The sequence below is a fragment of the Toxotes jaculatrix genome, chromosome 7, assembly GCF_017976425.1.
Source record: "Toxotes jaculatrix isolate fToxJac2 chromosome 7, fToxJac2.pri, whole genome shotgun sequence".
NCBI classification, from domain to species: domain Eukaryota; kingdom Metazoa; phylum Chordata; class Actinopteri; family Toxotidae; genus Toxotes; species Toxotes jaculatrix.
Genome location: NC_054400.1, coordinates 172,860 through 197,500, shown reverse-complemented (window position 1 = coordinate 197,500; position 24,641 = coordinate 172,860). Strand labels below are relative to the sequence as shown.

The 24,641-nt window shown below is 49.3% G+C and overlaps 3 protein-coding genes across 6 annotated transcripts in view; 1 reads left to right on the top strand and 2 right to left on the bottom strand.

Moving 5' to 3' along the window:
• The window catches only part of LOC121184154 (dynamin-1-like), an 18,717-nt gene extending 18,280 nt beyond the window's left edge, over positions 1–437 (bottom strand). The window contains exon 1 of the mRNA XM_041041612.1: positions 1–437. This exon is cut by the window's left edge and continues 66 nt beyond it. Within this exon, the coding sequence (XP_040897546.1) occupies positions 1–95 (95 nt within the window). The 5' untranslated portion in view covers positions 96–437.
• Positions 438–1,458: 1,021 nt separating this feature from the next.
• fhip2b (FHF complex subunit HOOK interacting protein 2B) lies at positions 1,459–15,888 on the bottom strand. 2 transcript variants are annotated; one of them, XM_041041713.1, is made up of 18 exons: positions 15,719–15,888; positions 15,290–15,368; positions 15,014–15,099; positions 14,082–14,165; positions 12,680–12,784; positions 12,375–12,494; positions 11,853–12,059; positions 11,486–11,685; positions 11,069–11,186; positions 8,758–8,834; positions 8,497–8,677; positions 7,415–7,575; positions 7,172–7,330; positions 4,756–4,846; positions 4,217–4,360; positions 2,988–3,128; positions 2,792–2,892; positions 1,459–2,681 (listed from the first exon to the last, which is right to left on the bottom strand). In XM_041041713.1, exons 1-18 carry the CDS (start codon positions 15,767–15,769, stop codon positions 2,579–2,581), a joined length of 2,208 nt encoding a protein of 735 aa, XP_040897647.1. In that variant the 5' UTR covers positions 15,770–15,888; the 3' UTR covers positions 1,459–2,578. The 2 variants fall into 2 exon arrangements, with proteins under 2 accessions (XP_040897647.1, XP_040897649.1); XM_041041715.1 differs by having other exon boundaries at positions 1,461–2,681; positions 8,497–8,653.
• Positions 15,889–16,782: 894 nt separating this feature from the next.
• Positions 16,783–24,067, top strand: LOC121184203 (gelsolin-like). Of its 3 annotated transcripts, none has more exons than XM_041041712.1 (19): positions 16,783–16,883; positions 17,928–18,128; positions 18,523–18,677; positions 18,830–18,991; positions 19,159–19,218; positions 19,294–19,383; positions 20,046–20,135; positions 20,234–20,366; positions 20,513–20,601; positions 21,162–21,290; positions 21,365–21,451; positions 21,737–21,870; positions 22,165–22,255; positions 22,342–22,512; positions 22,619–22,793; positions 22,965–23,086; positions 23,441–23,518; positions 23,621–23,681; positions 23,792–24,066. In XM_041041712.1, exons 2-19 carry the CDS (start codon positions 17,936–17,938, stop codon positions 23,911–23,913), a joined length of 2,142 nt encoding a protein of 713 aa, XP_040897646.1. In that variant the 5' UTR covers positions 16,783–16,883; positions 17,928–17,935; the 3' UTR covers positions 23,914–24,066. The 3 variants fall into 3 exon arrangements, with proteins under 3 accessions (XP_040897646.1, XP_040897644.1, XP_040897645.1); XM_041041711.1 differs by adding an exon at positions 17,030–17,214 and having other exon boundaries at positions 16,803–16,883; positions 23,441–23,681; positions 23,792–24,067; XM_041041710.1 differs by having other exon boundaries at positions 23,441–23,681; positions 23,792–24,067.
• Positions 24,068–24,641: the final 574 nt, after the last annotated feature.

The following is a 24,641-nucleotide window of genomic DNA, read 5'->3' as shown; positions in this document are numbered from 1 at the left end:
GGCAGGTCGAGGCTCGAGTTTTGGCCGATGGAGGCGAAGGCGTCCTGGAGCCGGTTCACCAGCGGGATGAGCTCCTCCATCCCCCGGTTCCCCATGGCGGAGAGGTGGGCGGAGAGACAGACAGGCGGGGGAAGAGAGAGAGACAGGTGAAGCCTGGTGATGGAGAATCAGACAGACAGACAGGGATGCAGCAGCTGATCCGTCTGTCGCTCTGTCCTCCTGTCTCTCGTCGCGCTGCTGCTCCTCGTGCAGCTGATGAATCCGATCAGTTAACCGATAATCAGTCTGATATCAGCATCGATGATCATACTGGTGATGATGCTCCTTCAGCCGTGACCTTCAGCTCCCTCTCCTCCTCTTCCTCCTCCGCTCCTCTGCAGAGAGGGACCAGCCCGCAACGCACCGCAACACGCACACTCGTACATCCGGTACGGACCTTCAGAATAATAGGCCGCTAGCAGCCAGTTAGAAGTCTATTCATCACAGAACTGATTCATCACTTTGTCAAACTATGATCAACATATAACAGAAATTCTATCCTGTTAAACTTATCATACTCATTCAGAAACCTCCTGTTTGATATTTCCAGTTGTTAAATCTGATGTTGGTGAATTCACATTTCACCAGGATCTGTTCAACAGATTCGCAGAAATAACCAATAATAAACCAAATCTGCAGACCTGCTGTATATAAACCTACAGGTAATGTACATGTAATGTGTGTCTGTGTGTAAAGTAATCTATTACAGGAGCCGTTCAGTACTTCTTCCTGCAGTCTGACCTTCCTTTACTTTGCTTTTCTCTCTCTGTTCCAAACTGGTCTGAGCAGCACAGACCGCAAACCAAAGTCCTATACCTTTATTGTGAAGGTAAAGGGACGACTTCCGGTGAGTTGGTGTTTACCTGCAGCAGTTTGACACCTGAGGATGGGGCGTCACGCACAGTTGCAGTTCATCATCACAAACACCAGGAGGCGCTGAAGAGACTTGATGAGCTGAGAAAACATACAGACACATTCAACCTGCATCACACCGCAATCAGCAGATTATCGATCGGTTACTGACTGTCACACTCATCGATCCACTCTCATTAACAGAGTCAGAACATAAAACTCCAGCTGGATTCTACTTAAATTATTACAAATGTTGGTAAATACAAACAAACACACACATCCAATAATAATGAGAGTGAATCCATGAGAAGAACTGCAGATACTGAGCGTCCTGCTCGCACAGCTGTGGACACCGAGGACGTCTCACTGCAGCCGTCTGATCCTGGAAACCAGGGACAGGATAAGGGGGACAGGACTCACTCACACTGAGCCACAGGGACGTCTGTCCACTGTAACCAGACAACAGAAGGAAGGAGCGTCAACCTTTTCCCATAATACCCACAACAACAACATCAATAACACTTCACACAGTTTTAGTTGTGAGTGTAATGATGAGTCATTGATCCAATCAGCAAAGAGAACAAACATCAGCTGAACATTCAGTCTGAAACATCACAGCTTCTTTTCCTTAGAATTTAATTTTCCTTCGTCCAAACCGAAGCTCATAAACGACAAACACGTAAATAAAAACAAGCAGATTCATCGACAGTGAGAAGAAAACAACATCCCAGCTAAACACGTTTACATGAAGAACCCAAACTTTTCCACACGTCAGCAGGTTTTTATCTACAATCACATTCAGCAGCTGGAAAACAGCAGCTGAACCAGTTTGTTTAGTGACAGTCAGCGACCAATCAGCAGTCAGACAACGGTCACATGCAAATTCAAAGTCAAATGGAAGCTCGACTCAAACTCCGACAAATAAAGTTCGTTTTCTTGCTCACGTTCAAGACAAGTGAGTTTAAAGTGAACAGAAACATTTTCTATGAAACTGATCAGAACGTTTGTTCATCTTTTAGTTTCTACAGTTTTTATCCTTTTTTTTATTTCAGTCGCGTTTTCTCACAGTTCAGCTTCATCCGTTCATCTGCTCAGTTTGTTCTGAACACGAGCCGAGAAAAGATCTGAACCACCGTCACCTTCATCAGCATGTCATCTATCTGACGACACATCCATCCATCATTCATCCATCATCATCATCCATCATTCATCCATCCATCATCATCATCCATCCATCATCATCCATCCATCATCCATCCATCCATCATCATCATCCATCTATTCATCATCCATCATCATCCATCCACTCATCATCCATTCATCCATCCATCACCTTTGGGATGAATTGCACTTAAATATTTTAAATAATCTGTAGATAAATAATAAAAACAGACTCAGTGATTATAAAGATGATTCTATCATCAGCAGCGTTCAGGCTGTGACTCCGCCTCAGACCAGGTCTGACAGGATCTGATGGATGGGGCGTCTGTAACATCCAGTGGACACGGTGCTGCGTTCAAGGCCCTGCGGCGTTCCATAACACACTGCCTCTTTAATACCCAGGCTTATACTCGCTTCTCTGCTGCTTCAGGTCGACTCGTGAGCCAAACCTGGTGCGAGTCCAGCGGGACCCGCAGACGTCCTGTAGATCCAAACACCTGTGTACCTGTCACAGTTGGACCAGGTGTCAGTTCTGGTGCAGGGGCAGTTTGACGAAGGTGATGGCAGCAAGCTCTTTACAGAACTCCTCCAGGACAATGACTCCTCTCAGCAGTGTCAGGTGTTCCAGCCTGAGGACACATTCACAGGTGAACCAGGTAAAGTGAGGTAAAAAGAACAAAGGCTCTGAAAGGTGTTAAAGACACAGGGTCCCTCCAGACAGAGACAGACAGGGAGTTACCCAGTGCTGTGGTTCAGTCCCAGCAGGTGTCTCCTGGTGTTCAGGAGTCTGTCTGTCAGGTGGGAAATCTGCTGAATCCTCTGCATCAACTCTCCCATCACCTGAGACATGGACAGGCAGAGACACAGGTGAGACAGACAGGCAGGCTGATACCTGGCTGCGCTGATAAATACCTGTCTGTCTCTCTGTGTCTTACCCTGATGAGGACAGAGAAAAGCGACCTGGAGCAGTGAGACAGGTTTATGTAGGGGTTGAGCAAGTATTCGTGGACCAGTGGATGGTTGAAGGCCGAGAGTCTGGAGAGAACCGCCGTCAGCTGCAGGTTCAACTCGTACGGCTGGAAACACACCGGGGACAGGTGAGACACGGAGTCACCACACGGGACAGGTGAGACACGGAGTCAACACACGGGACAGGTGAGACACGGAGCCACCACACGGGACAGGTGAGACACGGAGCCACCACACGGGACAGGTGAGACACGGAGCCAACACACGGGACAGGTGAGACACGGAGCCAACACACGGGACAGGTGAGACACGGAGTCACCACACGGGACAGGTGAGACACGGAGCCACCACACGGGACAGGTGAGACACGGAGCCATCACACGGGACAGGTGAGACACGGAGCCACCACACGGGACAGGTGAGACACGGAGCCAACACACGGGACAGGTGAGACACTGAGCCAACACACGGGACAGGTGAGACACGAAGCCAACACACGGGACAGGTGAGACACGAAGCCAACACACGGGACAGGTGAGACACTGAGTCATCACACGGGACAGGTGAGACACTGAGCCAACACACGGGACAGGTGAGACACGAAGCCAACACACGGGACAGGTGAGACACTGAGTCACCACACGGGACAGGTGAGACACGAAGCCAACACACGGGACAGGTGAGACACGGAGTCATCACACGGGACAGGTGAGACACGAAGCCAACACACGGGACAGGTGAGACACTGAGTCATCACACGGGACAGGTGAGACACTGAGCCAACACACGGGACAGGTGAGACACGAAGCCAACACACGGGACAGGTGAGACACTGAGTCACCACACGGGACAGGTGAGACACGAAGCCAACACACGGGATAGGTGAGACACGGAGTCATCACACGGGACAGGTGAGACACGGAGCCAACACACGGGACAGGTGAGACACGGAGTCATCACACGGGACAGGTGAGACACTGAGCCAACACACGGGACAGGTGAGACACGAAGCCAACACACGGGACAGGTGAGACACTGAGCCAACACACGGGACAGGTGAGACACTGAGTCATCACATGGGACAGGTGAGACACTGAGTCATTACAGGGGACAGGTGAGACACTGAGTCATTACAGGGGACAGGTGAGTCTGGTGATGGATGACAGTGGGTTTGGGGTCAGACAGGTGTGTGTACCTGCTCCAGGATGCGTCCCAGTCGGTCGAACAGAACTTTGAACAGGTGACCCTCGAAGAACTCCTCTGCACCTGAGGAGAAGGAGGGAGGAGGAAGACTGGACGGCCAATCCCACGACTGAGAGAGAGAGAGACACTCAGTCACCTGTGGGATGAGAGGATGTCTCTGTTAGACTTGTGTGTTTGAGGAAAGGTTCTGAGGACACCTGTCTGTCCTCGGGTCTGAAGGTTCAGGCTCAGACATGGACCTCATCCTCCTCCGTACGTTTACAGTCCAATAAGATTTAGATTTTTTTTTACAATTTTTGAAAAGTAAAACGTTGAATTGATTATTGAATGATCGGCAAATTACTTTTCTATTGATCAGCTGGTCTACTGCGTGTCTTTAACATGTTGCTGACGTGCACGTCGCTGCACTGTCCCATGTCATTTCCAGTTGCCAGCCTTTGTCTCTGCACATGTAACCTGACACCAGCCTCTGCTCAGGAACTCACAGAGGCAAACAGCAGTGTGTGTGTGTGTGTGTGTGTGTGTTCTGACCAGTGTGTGAGCGTCGTGGACGTAGGATTCGTATCCGCCCTCCTGCAGCAGCTGAGCCGACCGAACCTGAACAGGAACTAAACACAAGAAACTACACACACACACACACACACACACACACACACACACACACACACACACACACACACAGGGTTAAAGGTCAGCACATTCACCATAAACTCACGTTAAACCTCACTGAGGTACATGAATTACTCTGCTAACTTTTCTGTCACGGATGTTGAACCACAGCAGAGTCAGGACATTCAGGACATTCAGGTACCAGCCTCCCTCTTTCTGGACACATGGTCTGTCACTAACTGGGTGCATCAGAGTGAGACGTCTTCTCTAACAAACCATGACTCAGCCTTTTCCCATGGGCTCAGTAAATGAAACGGATCAGCTTCTCGTCCTGAACCAGACCCTCAGCACTCGTTGTTACTTCGCTCAGCGTCTGAGAGCCCGAGTCCTGCGCTCATCTGTCCCAGAGATGTCTGAGGAGGAGCGAGGTTCTGCCTGATCTGCTGCTCAGAGCGTAGCTGCCACTCAAACCTGTGTCCGCCATTTTAACGGGCTGCTTTCAGGTACTCACAAAGACAAAGACAAAGACGGACACGAAGTCTGAAAGGATTCAGATTGACTGAGCAAGTTCTTTCAAACTTCATTGCAAAAGCTGTCTGAGGTGCTGACGGACATCTTTAACACCTCACTGTCACTGGCATCTGTCCCCACCTGCTTAAAGACTGCCACAATTGTCCCCGTCCCCAAGTGCTCCACAGTGACAGGCCCCAATGACTACCGACCCATAGCTCTGACCCCGGTAGTCATGAAGTGCTTTGAGAGGCTGGTCATGGGCCACATCAAAAACTCCATCGATGTCACTGTGGACCCCCACCAGTACGCCTACAGGAAGAACCGCTCCACTGATGACGCCGTCTCATCAGTGGTCCACACAACCCTCACCCACCTGGAGAGCAGGAACTCATATATCCGTCTGCTCTTCCTGGACTTCTCATCAGCCTTCAATACCATCATTCCACAGACCCTGGTACAGAAGCTCTCCCTCCTCGGTCTGAGTCCCACACTGGGGAACTGGGTCCTGGACTTCATGACCAACAGAACACAGACTGTCAGAATCCACAACACCATCTCCTCCTCCATCACCCTCAGCACTGGCTCGCCGCAGGGCTGTGTGCTGAGCCCCCTCCTGTTCACCCTGCTGACATATGACTGCTCGGCGAGACACCCCAGCTGTCATATAGTGAAGTTCGCGGACGATACAGCAGTAGTGGGACGCATCACTGACAACGATGAGTCAGAGTACAGAGAGGAGGTGGAACATCTGGAGCAGTGGTGCAGAAACAACAACCTCTGCATCAATGTGAAAAAGACCAAGGAGATGGTGGTGGATTTCAGAAGAGACAGGCGCCCTCTCCCCCCCCTGCACATCGGAGGAGCAGCTGTGGAGGTGGTCTCCAGCTTCAGGTACCTGGGTGTGCACATCACCGAGGACCTCACCTGGAACACCAACACATCCTATCTGGTCAGGAAGGCCCACCAGCGCCTCTACCTCCTCAGGAAGCTGCGGCGAGCTGGACTCGGAGGCTCAGTCCTGAGGAGCTTCTACCACTGTGCGGTGGAGAGCGTCCTCTGCACCTGCATCACTGTGTGGCATGGCAGCTGCACTGCTGCTGAGAGGAAGGCTCTGCAGAGGGTGGTAAAGGCTGCACAGAGGACTGTGGGAAACAGCCTGCCCACCACCTCAGACCTCTACAAAGCACGATGCAGAGGGAGGGCCCTCCGCATCATGAAGGACTCCACCCATCCCGCACACAATCTTTTCCAACCCCTCCCGTCAGGCAGGCGGCTGAGGAGCATCCGGAGCAGGACCACCAGGCTCAGGAACAGCTTCTGAAGCTGCTGTAAGACTGCTCAACTCTAGCCCTGCCCTGTAGACCGACCTCCCCCCACCACCACACACTGACAGTCCTGCACTACAACACTTTATCTATCTGCACTACCACTACCTCCTACTTGCACATGAGTATTTATGCACGTGCTAACTTCGGCTTCCTTATCTTATCTTATTTTCGCTTTACTTAATTGTTTAAATTTCACAGAGTTTATATATTTCTGCTCTAATGTTTATTTTTATTTTTCTCTAATGTTATATTTATTTCTCTACTCTAATGTTTATATTTTATTGCCCTTATGTTTAGATTTCATTGCCCTTATGCTTAGATTTCATTCTTGTTCACGTCTTGCTCTTGATGGCTTAAACTGGGACCTGAGTACTAATTTCGTACCATAACATGTAAATGTCCTGGTATGACAATAAAGTTCCTTGATCCTTGATCCTCGAAAAGACGTTTCAGTTTCCCTCCGTGTGTCCTCTGATAAACGTACGAGACATGGTTACCTGTTGACAACGTCAGCTGCTGATCCCAGCCCAGAGGGAGGAGGAGGAGCAGAGGAGGAGAGAGGAGGAGGAGGAGGAGGAGGAGGAGGAGGAGGAGGAAGGAGCTGGCCGTCTGAGAACAACAAGCTGTCGGAGAAGAAGGGGTCCTCCTCCAGATCCCTGCCAGAGACCAAACACAGAGACGGACTCAGGCCCTGTTCACGGAACGTTAGCTCCACATGTGACGCAGTGTGATGGACTCACTCGCTGTCCTCGTCGGTCTCGTTGTGTCTGTCATCCACACCTGCAGCAGGTGGACACAGGTAACTGCGACTCTGCAGAAAATTCAACACCAGCACATCCAAAATGTCCCTGTGAGGTTTCTGTAGTAACTCCTCCACCAGAGACAGAGACACCATGCTGATCTGAGGACAGACAGGGACAAATGTAGAGTGGTTTGGTCACATTACGTTTCCAGTACACAAACATCCAGTCCTGCAGTCAGAGACAACATTCCCTTCCAACACACGTCCTTCAAGTGTCCACATGTTCATTAGTCTTGACCAGTGTGCTGTCACATGTTGGGCCTCACATGTATGTGTGGTTTGGTGAGACAGGCGTTCCTAATGAACTGGACACTGCGTGGACATCAGGTTACTCCTGCTCGTTTGATTTTACTGTTTGTGTTTTCACTGATGGACACATGCAGGTTGTCTCCAGGTGTTTGTCCCTACAGTTCAGGATGAAACCCAGAGTAGGACTGACTCAGCACCTGAACCATCCCTTAGTTACGCTGCTATAGGCCGAGGCTGCTGGGAGACTTCCCATGATCCTCTGCTCACCTCTGCTCTGCGTCTCTCCTCAGACCCACTCTCACATTTATCAGCTTTTATTCCATGTCATTAACTCTGTGTCCTCTCTGTCCCGTAGTCCTATGCCTGTCTCTCTCTGGTCTCTCTGTCCCTGTCTGCAGGTCTCTCTGTCTCTGTCCCTGTCTGTGGTCCTGGCTCCATGTCCCACTCTGCTTCAGATCCATATTCTCTGCAGACTGTGATGAAACAGCTTCTTGCTCCTGTGCTCTGTCTCCTGTCACAGCTGTAACCTGCTGAGGACAATGTCCACTAACTGTTCTGGGATCTGAATGCTGTCCCTCTAACATTGTCCACTTCCTGTGTGTATCATGTCCTATATGCTGCATGTCCTACCTTCCTCCTCTCCCTCCTCTCACCCAGCCCGGCCCTCAGCAGGAGGCTCCCCCCTGTGAGCCGGGTGTCTGCTGATCTGGGGTCAGACTCTGGAGCTGTGTAAGTCAAACTGAAGTGAACTCCTTCTGTACCTGGACTCACCTGGTCAGAGATGTGATCACAGCGCTGCAGCAGCAGGTGTGTCAGACTGTTCGTCTTCAACAGGAAGTGAACCAGCTGATCTAACAGAGAGGAGGACTGAATGAGTCTGACAGAGACACAGAGGACGGAGGTGGAGACCAGGACCACGTGCTCACACCTGGACCAGAGGAGAAAAACACACCTGGATATCAGACAGAACAACAGCTGCATCACATCTGTTAATGAGAAGAAGAAGGTTGAAGAGCTTAATGAATCACTCACGGGTGAAGCAGCTGAGGCTGAAGGACGTCCCGCAGCCACATGTGATGGACACACTGAGCCGTCTTCACTGACAGGAGCTAACACACACACACACACACACACACACACACACACACACACACACACACACACACACACACACACAGCCAAATGTGAGTCATTACAATCACACAGTGAAGCTGAAATCAGCTGATCACCTCATTAAACCTGACACAGGTCTGTGGGCGGAGTCTGTGCAAATGAACCAGAGATAGTGAAATGTAATGGAGCTGCAGGCACGGTCAGAGACGGTCAGAGACAGTTAGAGACACGGTCAGAGACGGTCAGAGACAGAGACACGGTCAGAGGTGGTCAGAGACAGAGACACGGTCAGAGACGGTCAGAGACAGAGACACGGTCAGAGGTGGTCAGAGACAGACAGACACGGTCAGAGACGGTCAGAGACAGACAGACATGGTCAGAGACGGTCAGAGACAGTTAGAGACACGGTCAGAGACGGTCAGAGACAGAGACACGGTCAGAGGTGGTCAGAGACAGACAGACACGGTCAGAGACGGTCAGAGACAGACAGACATGGTCAGAGACGGTCAGAGACAGTTAGAGACAGACAGAGACAGACAGAGACAGACACGGTCAGAGACGGTCAGAGACAGTTAGAGACACGGTCAGAGACGGTCAGAGACAGAGACACGGTCAGAGGTGGTCAGAGACAGACAGACACGGTCAGAGACGGTCAGAGACAGACAGACATGGTCAGAGACGGTCAGAGACAGTTAGAGACACGGTCAGAGACGGTCAGAGACAGAGACACGGTCAGAGGTGGTCAGAGACAGACAGACACGGTCAGAGACGGTCAGAGACAGACAGACATGGTCAGAGACGGTCAGAGACAGTTAGAGACAGACAGAGACAGACAGAGACAGACACGGTCAGAGACGGTCAGAGATAGACAGACACGGTCAGAGGTGGTCAGAGACGGTCAGAGACAGTTAGAGACACGGTCAGAGACGGTCAGAGACGGTCAGAGACAGAGTCAGAGGTGGTCAGAGACGGTCAGAGACGGTCAGAGACAGAGACAGACAGACACGGTCAGAGACGGTCAGAGACAGACAGACATGGTCAGAGACGGTCAGAGACAGTTAGAGACAGACAGAGACAGACAGAGACAGACAGACACGGTCAGAGACGGTCAGAGACAGACAGACACGGTCAGAGACGGCCAGAGACAGTCAGAGACGGTCAGAGACAACGGTCAGAGTCTCATATAATCCCTCACAGTGTGATGTTAGCTGTTGCCATGGTTCCTGCAGCGTCACACAGGTAAACACTGTTCACAACGATTCCAGCCAGGACTCTGATTTCTGTCCCAGCTTCCCTCAACATAACAATCACTCTCTGATCAATCATTAGATGTGTTCACAGGGTGTCTGCAGGTTTGAACAAGTGAAATTTTAGACTTTTTTAGACCTTTTTTAGACCATCGTGGGTGAAATTTAAGACCTTCACGGAGTATTAAAAAAAAAAAAAAAAAAAGAACAAGCCCAGATTGCAGTCAATTGACATTTATTGTAAATGAAACGAATATATATACAGCCATAATTTTCATCATTTACATCAGATTATGGAGGATGAGGGCCAATTTCAAAATCCCATATTGAACTGAGGGCCACTAACGAGGCAAAAGCAGAAAGAAAAGATTCCAAAAAGATTACAAAGAAGATTAATTACATATTTCGGAGCGCTGCACTTTTGATTGCAATTTGGTCCTCAAGAGCCTTAATCTGGGCAAGTTTGTCTTTAGCAGCCCTCCTAAGAGCATTTGATTTAAATTTACACTTTCCCATATTTGTGTGATTTCTCCAATCCCGCCTTTCTCGCACTCTACACAGCCCGCGAAGAACAATGCTTGATCATCCTGTGACGACAGTACATTTCCGTTTCACGTAGTCTGTAATTTGTAGTTTTTATCGTGCGTTCCGCCAACATCAACATGTACTCAGGACTACACAGACCATAACCGCCACCATTAGAGAAAAAAAAGAACGGCGTGGTAATGTACGTAAAATAATACTTTTTTAAAACATTAATCCTGTATCGATATTTCGCATTGAAACGTTTGGTCTTAAATTACTCAAACTCAATTTTAGACTTTGAGTGCAAAATAGCCTGTATTTTAGACTTTTTTAGGCCTAAAATTTAAAAGACTTTTTAAGACCCCGCGGACACCCTGGTTCAGCAAAGTGTCTGCAGAGGAGGAGACAGACGCCGTGTTTACACGGTTTCATCTCAGACAGTGTGCAGGTGTGTGTACCTGTGGTGCCTCTCTCATCAGGTGATCCAGGAAGTCAAACCAGGAGAAGAAATTGGCCATGTGATCATAAGCAGGAGACGATGAGCTGAGGTCAGAGCTGCAGCGGGAGAACTGAGAGCTGATGGGACACAGAGGGAAACAGTGCAGCGGTACTGCTAACGTCCTGTCCTGTCCTGACAGGACGTTAGCGAACGTACTGCTAACGTCCTGTCCTGCTAACGTTCTGTCCTGTCCTGACAGGACGTTAGCAGTACGTTCGCTAACGTCCTGTCAGGACACACACCACCGGATCACGCCTGCCACTGACAAAACTCATACATCATTACTTTTAGCAGTGGCAGTGTATACACACACATATATATATAGTGTGTGTGTGTGTGTGTGTGTGTTTGTGTGTGTGTGTGTGTGTGTGTGTACCTCCATGGGGTACGGGGCCAGCTCTGCACCTGTCCAGGATCCAGACTCTCCAGAGGCAGCAGAGAGTAAAGCTCCAGCAGCCTCCCAGCCAGCAGCTCTCCCAGCTGGGTCTGATTGGACAGAATGTCCCCTGAGGATCCGGACTGGAGACCAGAGAGCAGCAGGAGGCTCTGATAGGCCTTCAGACTCACCGAGCCCCTCTGCACAGACACGAGATCAAACACCTGACACCTGACACCATGATGAACACACGGCCGCAAAGAACTACAACTTTTATTATCAATGAATCTGCTGATTATTTTCATCATTAACAAATTTGTTGCTGAAAACTGGTGAGAAGCCAAAAGCTGGTAACCAGTTAACTGACCCGACTCCTGGTGAGCTGCAGCAGAGCCGACAGCAGACCGCACTCTGATTGGACAGGGCTGCAGGCGGATGTCTCTGATTGGACAGGGCTGGAGCCAGATGAATTTGATTGGCTGGAGGACTGTGGCATCTCTGTCCTATGATTGGAGGCGTGTGCACAGAGCTGTGATTGGTTGGAGGAAGTCGTGGCTTCTGGTTGGTCCAGAATCTGACGACACAGAATCAGGAACAGCTTGAATACACAGGTGGTCAGCAGTGGGTAGTTCAGCTGGTTAGTGGATGAAAGTACTTGAGTTATCAGATGGAGTCATTCAGTTAGTATTTAGTTAGCTGGTTAAGATGTTCACTTAGTAAAGCTCATTAATCAGAGCTGGTGAGCTCGAGGTTAGCTGCTCCTGGTCACAGGTGGCGTGGTGAAGTCAGTTACAGCTTTGATGCTGTACGTTAGATGTGTGTAGTTATTTGGTTAGTGGACGGACAGTCAGGCTGGTGAAGCTGGTTTAGTTAGTTAACTGCTGGTTACCTCGACGACGTATCGCAGTATGTGTGGATCCCGTTTGACTGCGGAGCAGACGACCAATAGGAACTGAGCTTCCTCCTTCTCCGTTTGGGAACCAGGAAGTGCGCAGAGACGAATCAGCTTCTGAGAGGGAGGGAGCAGAGGTGATGTCACTGTGACATCATCAGCACAGGTCGAGCCTCACTGATCCCGTTCACTTCCTGTTCAACAAATAAAATCGAAGCGAGCGTTCCCAGGACGTGACGTCGTCACGCAGCTGTTTACGACTAAACGACAATCAGAATAACCGCAGGACAGGAAGTGCTCACCTGTACAGGTCTGTACACGTTCACCAGGTGAAGCACAGGTTTCTGCAGCTGAGACAACAACTTAGAGAAGAACACCAAGACCTGCTGAGACATGCCCGGAGGATACTGAGGAGGAGGAGGGAGGAGGAGAGAGGAGGAGGAGAGAGGAGGGGAGGGAGGAGGTGGAGGGAGGAGGAGGAGAGAGGAGGAGGAGAGAGGAGGAGAGAGGAGGAGAGAGGAGGGGAGGGAGGAGGAGGAGGGAGGAGGAGGAGGGAGGAGGAGGAGAGAGGAGGAGAGAGGAGGGGAGGGAGGAGGTGGAGGGAGGAGGAGGAGGGAGGAGGAGGAGAGAGGAGGAGAGAGGAGGAGGAGAGAGGAGGGGAGGGAGGAGGAGGAGGGAGGAGGAGGAGGGAGGAGGAGGAGAGAGGAGGGGAGGGAGGAGGTGGAGGGAGGAGGAGGAGAGAGGAGGAGGAGAGAGGAGGAGAGAGGAGGAGAGAGGAGGGGAGAGGAGGAGAGAGGAGGAGGAGAGAGGAGGAGAGAGGAGGAGAGAGGAGGAGGAGAGAGGAGAGGAGGGGAGAGGAGGAGAGAGGAGGAGGAGAGAGGAGGAGGAGAGAGGAGGAGGAGAATCAGCAGTTAAATGAATGGATCATGTTTACGAGGTAACAGAGGCATCACTCTGTCACACCTTTGTACACAGGTGTGACAGATCACTGAAACCTTCCTGTGTCGACACTAACAGCAGGTCTGACTCTAACATTCAGCAGCACCGAGCACCTGTGTCGACCAGGAGGTGGCAGGTGGGGAGCTGACAGGTGGGGAGCTGGCAGGTGGGGAGCTGGCAGGTGGGGAGCTGACAGGTGGGGAGCTGGCAGGTGGGGAGCTGACAGGTGGGGAGCTGACAGGTGGGGAGCTGGCAGGTGGGGAGCTGACAGGTGGGGAGCTGGCAGGTGGGGAGCTGGCAGGTGGGGAGCTGACAGGTGGGGAGCTGGCAGGTGGGGAGCTGGCAGGTGGGGAGCTGGCAGGTGGGGAGCTGACAGGTGGGGAGCTGGCAGGTGGGGAGCTGACAGGTGGGGAGCTGACAGGTGGGGAGCTGGCAGGTGGGGAGCTGGCAGGTGGGGAGCTGGCAGGTGGGGAGCTGACAGGTGGGGAGCTGGCAGGTGGGGAGCTGGCAGGTGGGGAGCTGGCAGGTGGGGAGCTGGCAGGTGGGGAGCTGACAGGTGGGGAGCTGGCAGGTGGGGAGCTGGCAGGTGGGGAGCTGGCAGGTGGGGAGCTGGCAGGTGGGGAGCTGACAGGTGGGGAGCTGGCAGGTGGGGAGCTGGCAGGTGGGGAGCTGGCAGCAGGTAATCAGTGGGCCTGGTGCTCGGGCTCGTGCCACCTCGTGAACCTTCACAGTGATGGACGTGCTGATGGAAGGTGGGCGTCTCACCTGAGCTTTGCCCAGCGTGCACAGAGTCTCCAGCAGCTTGTGCTGCAGCAGGTACTCCATACAGGGCCCCGTGTCCTCCACAGCCTGCATCAAGACATCAACACATCCGTTCATCAGTACGCCACTTTCTCATGTCACACATCAGCCCGTCAGCTTCGGGCTGCTTCATCCTGAACGGCCATCTTGGATCTGCTTCAGTGTCGGGCTGCTTCTTTAGTTTCAGACACGCAGCGCGGCTAAAAACGCTCAGCATGTTCCAACTGTCTCTGCTACACACGAGACACTTTCAGGGACTGGAACCAGATCCATCAGAGACACGCTCAGCTGCAGACCCAGCGGTGGATCTGTCCGCCCTGCAGGACGATGATAAGTGAGACCCCGGCCTGGACCGGCACCGTCTCCACAGTCCTGACTCCACTTAACTTCCAGCCAAGAGCTGAGCAACAACGTGTTTTCCAAAGATATTTTATGTCCACCCAATTCTCATAAGTGAGCTCACCTGTAACATAATCCGAACACCTGAGCATTTGGATAAACACAGTTTGGTTCAAAGTACCAGCTTCTTATTTTGGACATTTACTCGTTTACTAATTCAAACATGCTCTTTCCAGTGGGACGATCGGTCTCAGGGTGGACTTTGTCCAATCGCCCTAAAGTTAATCCTTTCAGACATGCACCACGTTACTACGACAGTTCTGCAACAGAAATATTATGATAAACCTGGACAGACATGATGTGGTCCAGTGTGACGGCTCGGAGACACCTGACTGTGATGAAGCATCAGATCCAAGATGGCTGCTCAGCAACATCTGCTGACCCCTGACCCTACAGAGCACACGAGCATAAACCAACACATGCTGACCATGAAGCATGACTTTTATTTATCACTGACATAAGGTGGAAACAGGTGTGTGTGTGTGTGTGTGTGTTACCTGTTGTTTCTCCTCATACACCAGGATGTCCAGCATCTGTCTGAGATGCCAGGGGATGTCGGTCTGTCTGACAGGACGGCTGTCATCTGCTTCCACACACACACACACACACACACACACACACACACACACACACACACACACACACACACAAACCAGGTCTGAACCCTCAAACAGACAAAATCTCCCAACAGGTACACACACAGTCGGTCCACCTGATTGGCTGATCAGTTGGTAACAGGTAGTCATCACAGTGTATCTGTAGCTGCTTCTCACCTGTCGTCTCGATGTAATAACTGGTTATAGATTTCCAATGATCCACAAAGGAACCCAGCAGGTCCACTGTGGGCTCCCTCTGACAGACATGGCAGACAGGCAGAGAGACACAGACATGGCAGACAGGCAGAGAGAGACAGACATGTGTAAACAGACAGGTCAGACAGGTAAACAGGAAGAACACCTGGCTAACCTGGGTTCTGTACACGCGTGACTCTCGTTACCTCCTGATAAATTAAGTTTGTTTCTGTCGTCAGTTTTAGTCTTAAACTCAGTGAGAGTCCTCCCGGTCCTCAGAGACACGGACAGACAGACAGTCAGCCCCTTCTCCGTCCTCCCCCGAGACAAACTGGAACTTTATTTCACTTTTTACTCCTGACAGAAGCTAGCTGAGCTAACTGAGCTAATGTTGTTGAGCCGCTAACTCACCGTCTCCAGCGCGTGCAGCAGCATGTTGGTCAGTTTACTGAACGTCTCCATTCTCCCGCCAAAACCCAGCGACCCCGACTGTCCGTTAACCTGGTTAGTTACCGATTAGTTGCCTGTTCACGGCAACATGCGACAGGTAAACTAACAGCTGCTCGCTCTATCAAGCTACAACACCGTCGTCCAGTTGCACATCCGGAGTGGAGTTTCAAAATAAAACAATCCATATGACTTTGCTCGCGTTACATAAAAATACTTCAAAATAAGAGCTTCGTTAACATTAAGGACATTAATTTATTTAGAGGAAATACTCTGAAACGGCCCCGTAATGTGCTGCAGCGTGTTGGTAGAGTATGAAACTAACCCTAACCCATTTCAGAGGGAAGCACTGTACTTCCTTGTCCTTTGCGTTTATTTAACAGCTGTTGTTACCAGTTAATTTACAGATAAAGATTTTCCATAAAAAGCATAACTTCATTATTGTGATGTGATGCATGTGATGCATCTTTAGTGATTCAATTACCCAACAGTGTAGAAACAGGTCAGAGAGGTCGGAGCTTCACTCACTGTTTGTTATCAGCTGATGTCACATGCTTGTATGATCAATATGAGCTGATCAGTGGTGATCTGTCCCCTCTCAGTGGTCCACAGGAGTAGGTTTCCACAGAAACAACAAGTAAAAGCAGTATCATTCAAAAGACCCAGACCCAGACCAGAGTCCTGAGTATGTTTCATTCAAAAGTCTGTTAAATCTTTCATCATATTAAGGGAATAACTTTCATTTTTATCCAACTTTATGTGACACACAGTTTGATCTTCATCACCTCATTTCCCTTTGCTCTGTGGTTTTGTTTGGCTGCAGGTGCTGTCACCACCTGTGCCTCCTCACTGACGTCAAGTCGTACTGATCACAAACACTTTTGAATGAAGGAACAAACAGAGTTTCTTCTTATTATTAATTTAACACCACAGAGTAAATGTCTCTGGTTTCAGCAGCTGTTGTTCGGCTGCTCGTGGATCAGCTGGGTGTGACCGCTGTTCTCCAGAGAGGAAGGAAGTGAGGGGGTGGACAGGTAAAGTTACCTGCAGCCCCTCCCCCACAGTCAGTGTCTCAGGTGGAGCTTTGTCTGCAGCAGTTTCCATCCAGCTGAACACACAAACACTGACGGTAAGTTTTTATTTTATTTCACTGTAAAACCTGGTGCTCACAAATATTCCTCATCAGTCTGTGTCTCATTGAATCAGGTCGTAGTTTGATCCAGATCCAGGTTCAGGTTCTGATCCCAGCCTGGTTCACACTCTGTTTTCCCCCAGTCTGAGACAGACAGAGGCTTTTACTGCTGAACACACTGAAACTCTGTCACCTTCATCTCAGTGTGGTTAGATTCTCTTCATCCTCTCAGTTCAGCTGCTCAGGCTGAAGTTACTGTACCAACAGCTCAGTTTCACAGCAGCTTCGTTCTTTTGTGGATCTGAGCCTGGAGCTGTTTCAGTCCCTGGTGAGATGTTTACTGTTTGTGGGATTTATCAGTGTTTCCTGCTGTGTTTGTGTTTAAATCTCCTCATATTTACTATAAAAGCCTCAATCTGTCTGTCTGTCTGCCTGTCTGTCTGCCTGCGTGCCTGTCTGTCTGTCTGCCTGCCTGTCTGTCTGCCTGTCTGTCTGTCTGTCTGAGTGGGTGTGTCATTTCCTGCTTCTCTGAGCTGCAGCAAAGATATTTTGTGTTGGAGGAGATGAGTCACTCTGCTGTTTGTCCCTAAGGTTCTGTGACAGATGAACATGACAGTAAACTTATGGAAGAAACATTTCACTCTTTTATCTTGGTCTGTAATAAGGAATTAGTAAAATTCTTTACTATTATTAATAGTAAGAAATTTGGGGAAAGATTTCTGTTCTTCTACAGACTGAAAGCCTTCAGGCCGAAGCTGCAGATTACTGACAGACCTTTTTAAAACAAAACACTTGTTTGATATTAAAATAAACATCAGACACATTTTACACTATCGTTGTTAAACTAAGCGCAGCATGTCATTCTGATCACACTCACGTCTTTAGAGTTAAGAAGTCATGGTAAAAGTTGTAATTTAGAGTTAAAAGTCACAACTGAGCTAAAAAAAGTCCTGACTCTGACTAAACTTTAAACTTTAACTTTTAAAGCTTAGATTTAAATTTCAGGTTCAGGTGTGTTTTTTTCTGTGTTGCCCCCTACAGGTGACATCATGGTATTCCACCCAGAGTTTGAACGTGCAGGTCAGAGGGCGGGGCTTCAGGTGTGGCGGGTGGAAAACATGGAGCTGGTTCCTGTACCTGAGAGTCTGTATGGAGGGTTCTTCAGCGGAGATGCTTACCTGGTTCTCCACAGCACGGAGACCAGCAGAGGAACCCTGCAGTACGACCTGCACTACTGGCAAGGTACCGCACATATTATGTACTAACCCCACTACACCTGCGGTGTGACCTGCACTCCCCACCCAGTAAATGAGTGTAACTGATAAACAGAGATGGACCAGAGTTGGACCCTGAGACACTTCGGTCACGTTCAGACTTCGAGCTGTGACCTGTTCACACCTGTTCATTTTGTATTTTGTAAATATTTTAGTTTATATTTTATTTTATACTTCAGATCTTTTATTATCTTATTTTACACTGCTTTTGCACTGATACTGGTGGTGGCTTAATCTCGTTGTACTTACGTATAATGACAATAAAGGCATTCTATTCTATTCTATTCTATGTTCTGTAACATAGAACTAATTCTTGGTAGAAGCTTCAACAGTTTGAGTCCGGTGCCTCTTCACCTCTTCAGGTGCAGAGTGTTCTCAGGATGAGAGTGGGGCCGCAGCCATCTTTACAGTCCAGATGGATGACTTCTTACAGGGGGCCCCGATCCAGTACCGCGAAGTCCAGGGCCATGAGTCCAGTACATTTGCTGGGTACTTCAAAACTGGGCTGAAATACATGGTAACTACAAGACCTGTAGCATCAGCATCAGCTGCTGTGGTGCCTTCTGTCACACTGCATTATTGTTAGGTACTGCAGTGCAGGCACAGCGTGTTGAAAGATGCTCTCTGTAGAAAGACTCACCAATCATGTCACTTCCTGTCTGTTCCCAGAAAGGGGGTGTGGCCACGGGGTTCAAACATGTGGTGACCAATGACATGGAGGTTCAGAGGCTGTTGCAGGTCAAAGGTCGACGTGTCGTTAGGGCGACGGAGGTTCCAGTCACCTGGGAGAGTTTCAACCAGGGTGACAGTTTCATACTGGACCTGGGACAGGTAAGACAGACAGACAGAGCTGGTAGGTAGAGGGGTGAGACAGGCAGGCGGTCACATCAGGTGATTTGGGTTCAGTGCCTTGTGGACTGCAGGAGCTGGGGATCAAACCCACGACCTTCTGATGAAAGGACGACCCGCTGTGAACCTGTCTCTCTTTCTCTCCACAGGAAATCATCCAGTGGTCTGGTTCCCATAGCAACCGCTTTGAAAAGCTGAAGGCCACGATGGTGAGTAGTGGCGTCGCCTCATGACATCATCATTATTCAGTGATATCACACCACCGCTGACTGGCTGATTGACAGGTGTCTAAAGGTATCCGTGACGATGAACGGTGTGGGCGGGCCAAGCTGCTGACCTGTGATGAGGGGGCGGAACCAGACAGGATGCTGGAGGTGATGACATAACAGATCACATGACCTGACAACAACACACTAATACTATGAGTACTCAGAGTACAGAGGAATACTGCAGCGGCTTTATCCAGTAAAACTTAAATATGTTTTAACGAGACAGTGAAGCAGAAGTTTGTGTTGATCACAGCTGACAAAACACGATCGTCTCTAAATATTAATGAAATATCTGGAGAAATATCAGTAAAATCTCAACAAAATATGAACAAAATGTCCAATAAACTGACTCAACAGAAAAAAATCTCAGTGAAACATCCAACAAAAATCTTTAAATTAACCAAAAAATACCTGTAAAACATCAGAAATGAAATATCTGAATCATATAACTGACGAGCTGCAGCAGGAAGTTACTGTCAGCATCAAAGTTCAGCCGTCACAGTCCTCACATCTGTCGTCTGATCATGGTCAGAGGGTGGGGCTCACCATCGCCTCCTGCAGGCCGACGGCTCTCTGATGGAGCGTTATGACCTTTACTGGGTAAAGTTTTTCTGAACAAATCCAGTCCAGCAGATCCTGAGAGACATTTGTTTCAAACATTTGCTGAAATAATGTCTTTAAGTGTCATTAAAATAAATTCCATTTAACCTCTGACCTCCACTGTTGACCTCTCGCTCTTCCTGTTGACCTCCGACCTCTTTGTTCAGGTCCTTGGGGAGAAGCCGGAACTTCCTGAAGCTCACAATGACGACACCAAGATGGATGCCTCCAACAGGAAGGTGGCTCAGCTCTACAAGGTAGGAAAGGTGGACGACCTTCAATTCAATTCAGTTCAAGGCTTTTATTCTGAAGTAGCAGCAGTGCATCGTCACTTGTCTTCCTGTTTGTCTGTCAGGTGTCTAACGCGGGTGGGAACATTGAGGTTACCATGGTAGCCGACCAGAGCCCATTTTCCCAGGATGCTTTGCAGTCCAGCGAGTGTTTCATTCTTGACAACGGAGCCAACGGACACGTTTTCGTCTGGAAAGGTTCAAACTTTCCTCTGTTTATCTCTGGAACCAGCTCAGACCAGTCCGAGCTGTCACCTGTCCGTCAGAGGAACAGTCACCTGTCCTCCTCAGAGTTATGATGATGTCAGCGTGTTTTACCTGTGTGTGTGTACACGTATGTGCAGGTAAGGATGCAAACACTGAGGAGCGTCATGCTGTCCTGAAGAGTGCAGAGCAGTTCATCCACAAAATGAACTACCCAGCACACACACAGGTAAACACACACACACACACACACACACACACACAGACACACACATACATACACACACACATACACAGACACACACACATATACACACACACACACAGACACACAAAGACACACACATACATACACACACACATACACAGACACACACATATACACACACACACACACACAGACACACAGATAAACACACACACACACACACACATACACAGACACAGACACACAGACAGACACACAGACACACACACACACATACACACACATACACACACACACAGACACACGCACACACACAGATAAACACACACACACATACATACACACACACACAGACACACACACAGACACACACACATACACACTCAAATGTTGTGAGTCATTACAATCACACAGTGAAGCTGAAATCAGCTGATCACCTCATTAAACCTGACACAGGTCTGTGGGCGGAGTCTGTGCAAATGAACCAGAGATAGTGAAATGTAATGGAGCTGCAGGCAGCACATTTAGATTGAACACACTCACACACAGACTTTGACCCCTGACTCCATGGTCCTCTTCAGGTCCAGGTCCTTCCTGAACATGGGGAGACTCCACTCTTCAAACAGTACTTTAAGAATTGGAGGGACCCTGATGACACTGTTGGCATGGGAACGGCCTACGTGACCAATCAGATTGCAAAGATTAAGAAGGTAAACCAATCAAGATTTAGTTCGGGACCAAACTCCACAGAACCCGAGCTAATCTCAGTCTTTTGATTGGACAGGTGCCGTTTGACGTGTCGAAGCTCCATCAATCAGAGGCCATGGCAGCGCAGCACGGTATGGTGGACCGAGGAGATGGAGACAAAGAGGTGAGGAGGGGGAGGAGGGTGGTGTCCACCTGTGGGGGTGGGACACGAGATTTCAATATGTTAAAAATGTCCTGACCTTCTGAGTCATAGTTACGACTCGTATGTTGACATGAACGCTGCTCAGAAGTGGGACGCTGGTAATTACAGTAACCTGATATTACATGATGACTCAGATCAACTATATCAACAAGTGTTTGTGGGCTGGACAGTCAGACAACATGATGTGTGTTTCAGTAAGTGAGGATGAAAATGTCCTTGTCTTTGTCTCCACTTGTCCACCTGCAGATCTGGTGTATTAATGGATCAGATAAGGTTCCGGTGGATCCATCGGACTTTGGTCAGTTCTATGGAGGAGACAGTTACATCATCCTGTACCGGTACCAGCACAGCAGCAAACAGGGTCACATCATCTACATATGGTGAGATATCACACTCTGAACTTTCTTCATGTGGTTTGGTTTTGGTCATTGTAAGTTGTTTACATTGCACTGGACCTGGACCAGGTCGAACTATTCTGGGTTCTAGTTTTCATCAGATCTTGTTATCCTGGGACACATTGGGTTCAGGTATATTTTTCATGTGTCCATTCTGGATCAAACAGTTTGAACCCAGTATGTTTGTACAGGAGGAGCTCCCCCTGGTGCTCATGTCCGGTTACAGTAAGAATAATGATGATATGAAAGACTAAACTTTTTGTATTTCTGTCTCTGCAGGCAGGGGGCAGAGTCTAGCCAGGATGAGGTTGGAGCGTCAGCCATCTTGGCTGTCCATATGGATGAAGAACTGGGAGGTGGTGCTGTGCAGGTACCTGAACTGAGCACAGGAACCAGATCTGTAAATCCATTCAGTCTTCAACGCTCTGGGTCTGAAGGTTTCACACCTGTTTGCAGGTGCGTGTGGTTCAGGGGAAAGAGCCTGCCCACCTCATGAGCCTCTTCGGGGGCCAGCCAATGGTGGTGTACAAGGGTGGGACTTCCAGAGCAGGCAGCCATTCAGAGGTGGCTGATACCCGTTTGTTCCAGGTTCGAGCCAATCCAGCGGGAGACACCAGAGCGGTGGAGGTGAGAAAGAAAACCAGAGCCAGAGGACGTAATCCCAGAGGAGCTAATCCCAGTGTTAGTCCATTTGGACCAGTTTGAGCCAGACTGTCTCCTCTGTCCTTCTCAGGTGGATCCGTCCTCCTCCAGTCTGAACTCCAGTGATGTCTTTCTTCTGGCCTCCCCCTCTGGATCCTGGATGTGGAAGGGGAGAAGGAGCAGCTCAGCTGAAGTCAAGGGAGCTGAACACCTGGCTGGTATCCTGCAGGTGACCCCTGTCCCACTGGAGGAGGGGGAGGAGGAAGGTGAGTGGGGAGTGTCTGAAAAAATTCAACCAATTCAGTTCAGTTTTATTTATTTAGCATCGAATCGAACAGAAGTTATCTCGTGGCCCTTTGCAAATAGAGCAGGTTTAGTTTTCTCTTTAGAACTGAATTATATAATTCAGTCCAACGTGACTGTGTGTTTGTGTACAGGTGCATTCTGGGATGTGCTGGGGGGGCAGGAGGACTACTGTCGCTCCCCCAGGCTGAAGAACAAGATGGAGGCTCATCCGCCTCGTCTGTTCGCCTGCTCCAACAAGACTGGAAACTTCCTGGTCAGGCTGGTCACATGATCTCGTCATATGTCTGTTAACACGCTGCCTAACAAGGGTTTCTATTTTTCTGGTACAAACAGTCATGTTGTTTATAAACCACTGGTGAACAACCACTAACTAAACATTAACATCTGTGATTGACTGAGAAGGCTCAGTCTTCTAACAGCTGATGCGTGCTAACGAGCAAACTCTACCTGTCTGCTCGGTGGTTGCTAACATTGTTGCTAATTATTATTTCAGTCACACATTGGATCTGTTTGCTTTGGATTTAGCTGCTGGTTGCTAAGGTGTTCAGGAAAGTTCAGTCACTCGTTGCTAGCTTATAAATAAGCCACTTACTCCATGTGTGTTCAGATGGAGGAGGTTCCAGGTGAGCTGACGCAGGATGACCTTGCTCCCGATGATGTCATGATCTTGGATACCTGGGACCAGGTGAGTCTCTCCTGCTATCACCATGGTCCAGCTCCAGGTCCAGCTCCCATGGTATTCTTTTCTCCGCTCCTGCTAACATCCCTTACCTGTGTAATCCTGCAGGTGTTTGTTTGGATTGGAAACGAGGCTCATGAGGAGGAGAAGACGGAGGCCGTGGCGTCAGGTGAGACGGAGCTCCCACACTGTTAGCCAGCACACAGCAGTCCTCACTTTTGAAAGAATTGGTCCAGGTGATCCAGGATGCTAACGGCTAACTGTGTCTCTCCTGTCCAGCTGTCCGGTACATAGAAAGCGACCCAGCCGGCAGAGACCCTCGTACCCCAATAGTGATGGTGAAGCAGGGGTTTGAACCGCCGACCTTCACTGGGTGGTTTCTAGGCTGGAATCATGAGTAGCAGACCGCCGACCCACTGGAGCGGTTCACCAAATACTGTGACAGAGTGACATCACTTCCTGTTTAGAAATTGTGAAGGAGCTGAGTTTCACTGCTTTGCTCTAATAAATAAAACCTGTGTGAAGCAGCCCTGAGTCTCCGTCGCTGATGTGTTGCGTGTTGCCACAGTGTCTCCTGTCACTCATCGCCATAACAACAGTTTGATAGCGTAATAGTTTATTGGAGCATCTCTCTATAAATACTGATGTTGATAAATAACAATAAGAGGATCTGTAACAGAATCAATACAGAATAACAGAGACAGAAGCCACAGTGAACACAGCACAGAGGACCGAGTTCAGTCTGTACAGGTGTGTGTGAGTGTGTGAGTGTGTGTGTGTGTGTTCACAAACTATTTATCACAATTTAAAGAGTTTTTACTGTTTTACAATAAAATCTGATGTTTACATTAAAATCAGTAAAATTCTCTGAACACAAACACAAACTAAAGTCTACCTGTCTCTCACGTCGACCTGTGATCCAGCCCAGAGCAGCCAGCAGCTTAACACATTCTGATAAAGGCTTGTTCTGTGTGGACGGAGCTGGACTCGTCCTCCTCTGCTCCCAGTCTTTGTGCTAAAACAGGCTAACCAGGACACGTCTCTCTACACAGACATGACGCCGAGCAGACTCTGGGTCACATGGCTCAGACAAAAGTGTTTGTTCCTTCCAATCCCGACAGAGAAATAA

Coding starts and splice junctions, on each gene's coding strand:
- LOC121184203 (XM_041041710.1), top strand. CDS start 17,936: ATGGTATTCCACCCAGAGTTTGAACGTGCAGGTCAGAGGGCGGGGCTT. Junction 18,678..18,829: donor AAACTGGGCTGAAATACATG/GTAACTACAAGA, acceptor GTCTGTTCCCAG/AAAGGGGGTGTGGCCACGGG. Junction 22,794..22,964: donor GGAGGAGGGGGAGGAGGAAG/GTGAGTGGGGAG, acceptor GTTTGTGTACAG/GTGCATTCTGGGATGTGCTG.
- fhip2b (XM_041041713.1), bottom strand. CDS start 15,769: ATGGAGACGTTCAGTAAACTGACCAACATGCTGCTGCACGCGCTGGAG. Junction 4,361..4,755: donor TCCACGACGCTCACACACTG/GTCAGAACACAC, acceptor CTCATCCCACAG/GTGACTGAGTGTCTCTCTCT. Junction 2,893..2,987: donor TTTTCTCTGTCCTCATCAGG/GTAAGACACAGA, acceptor TCCATGTCTCAG/GTGATGGGAGAGTTGATGCA.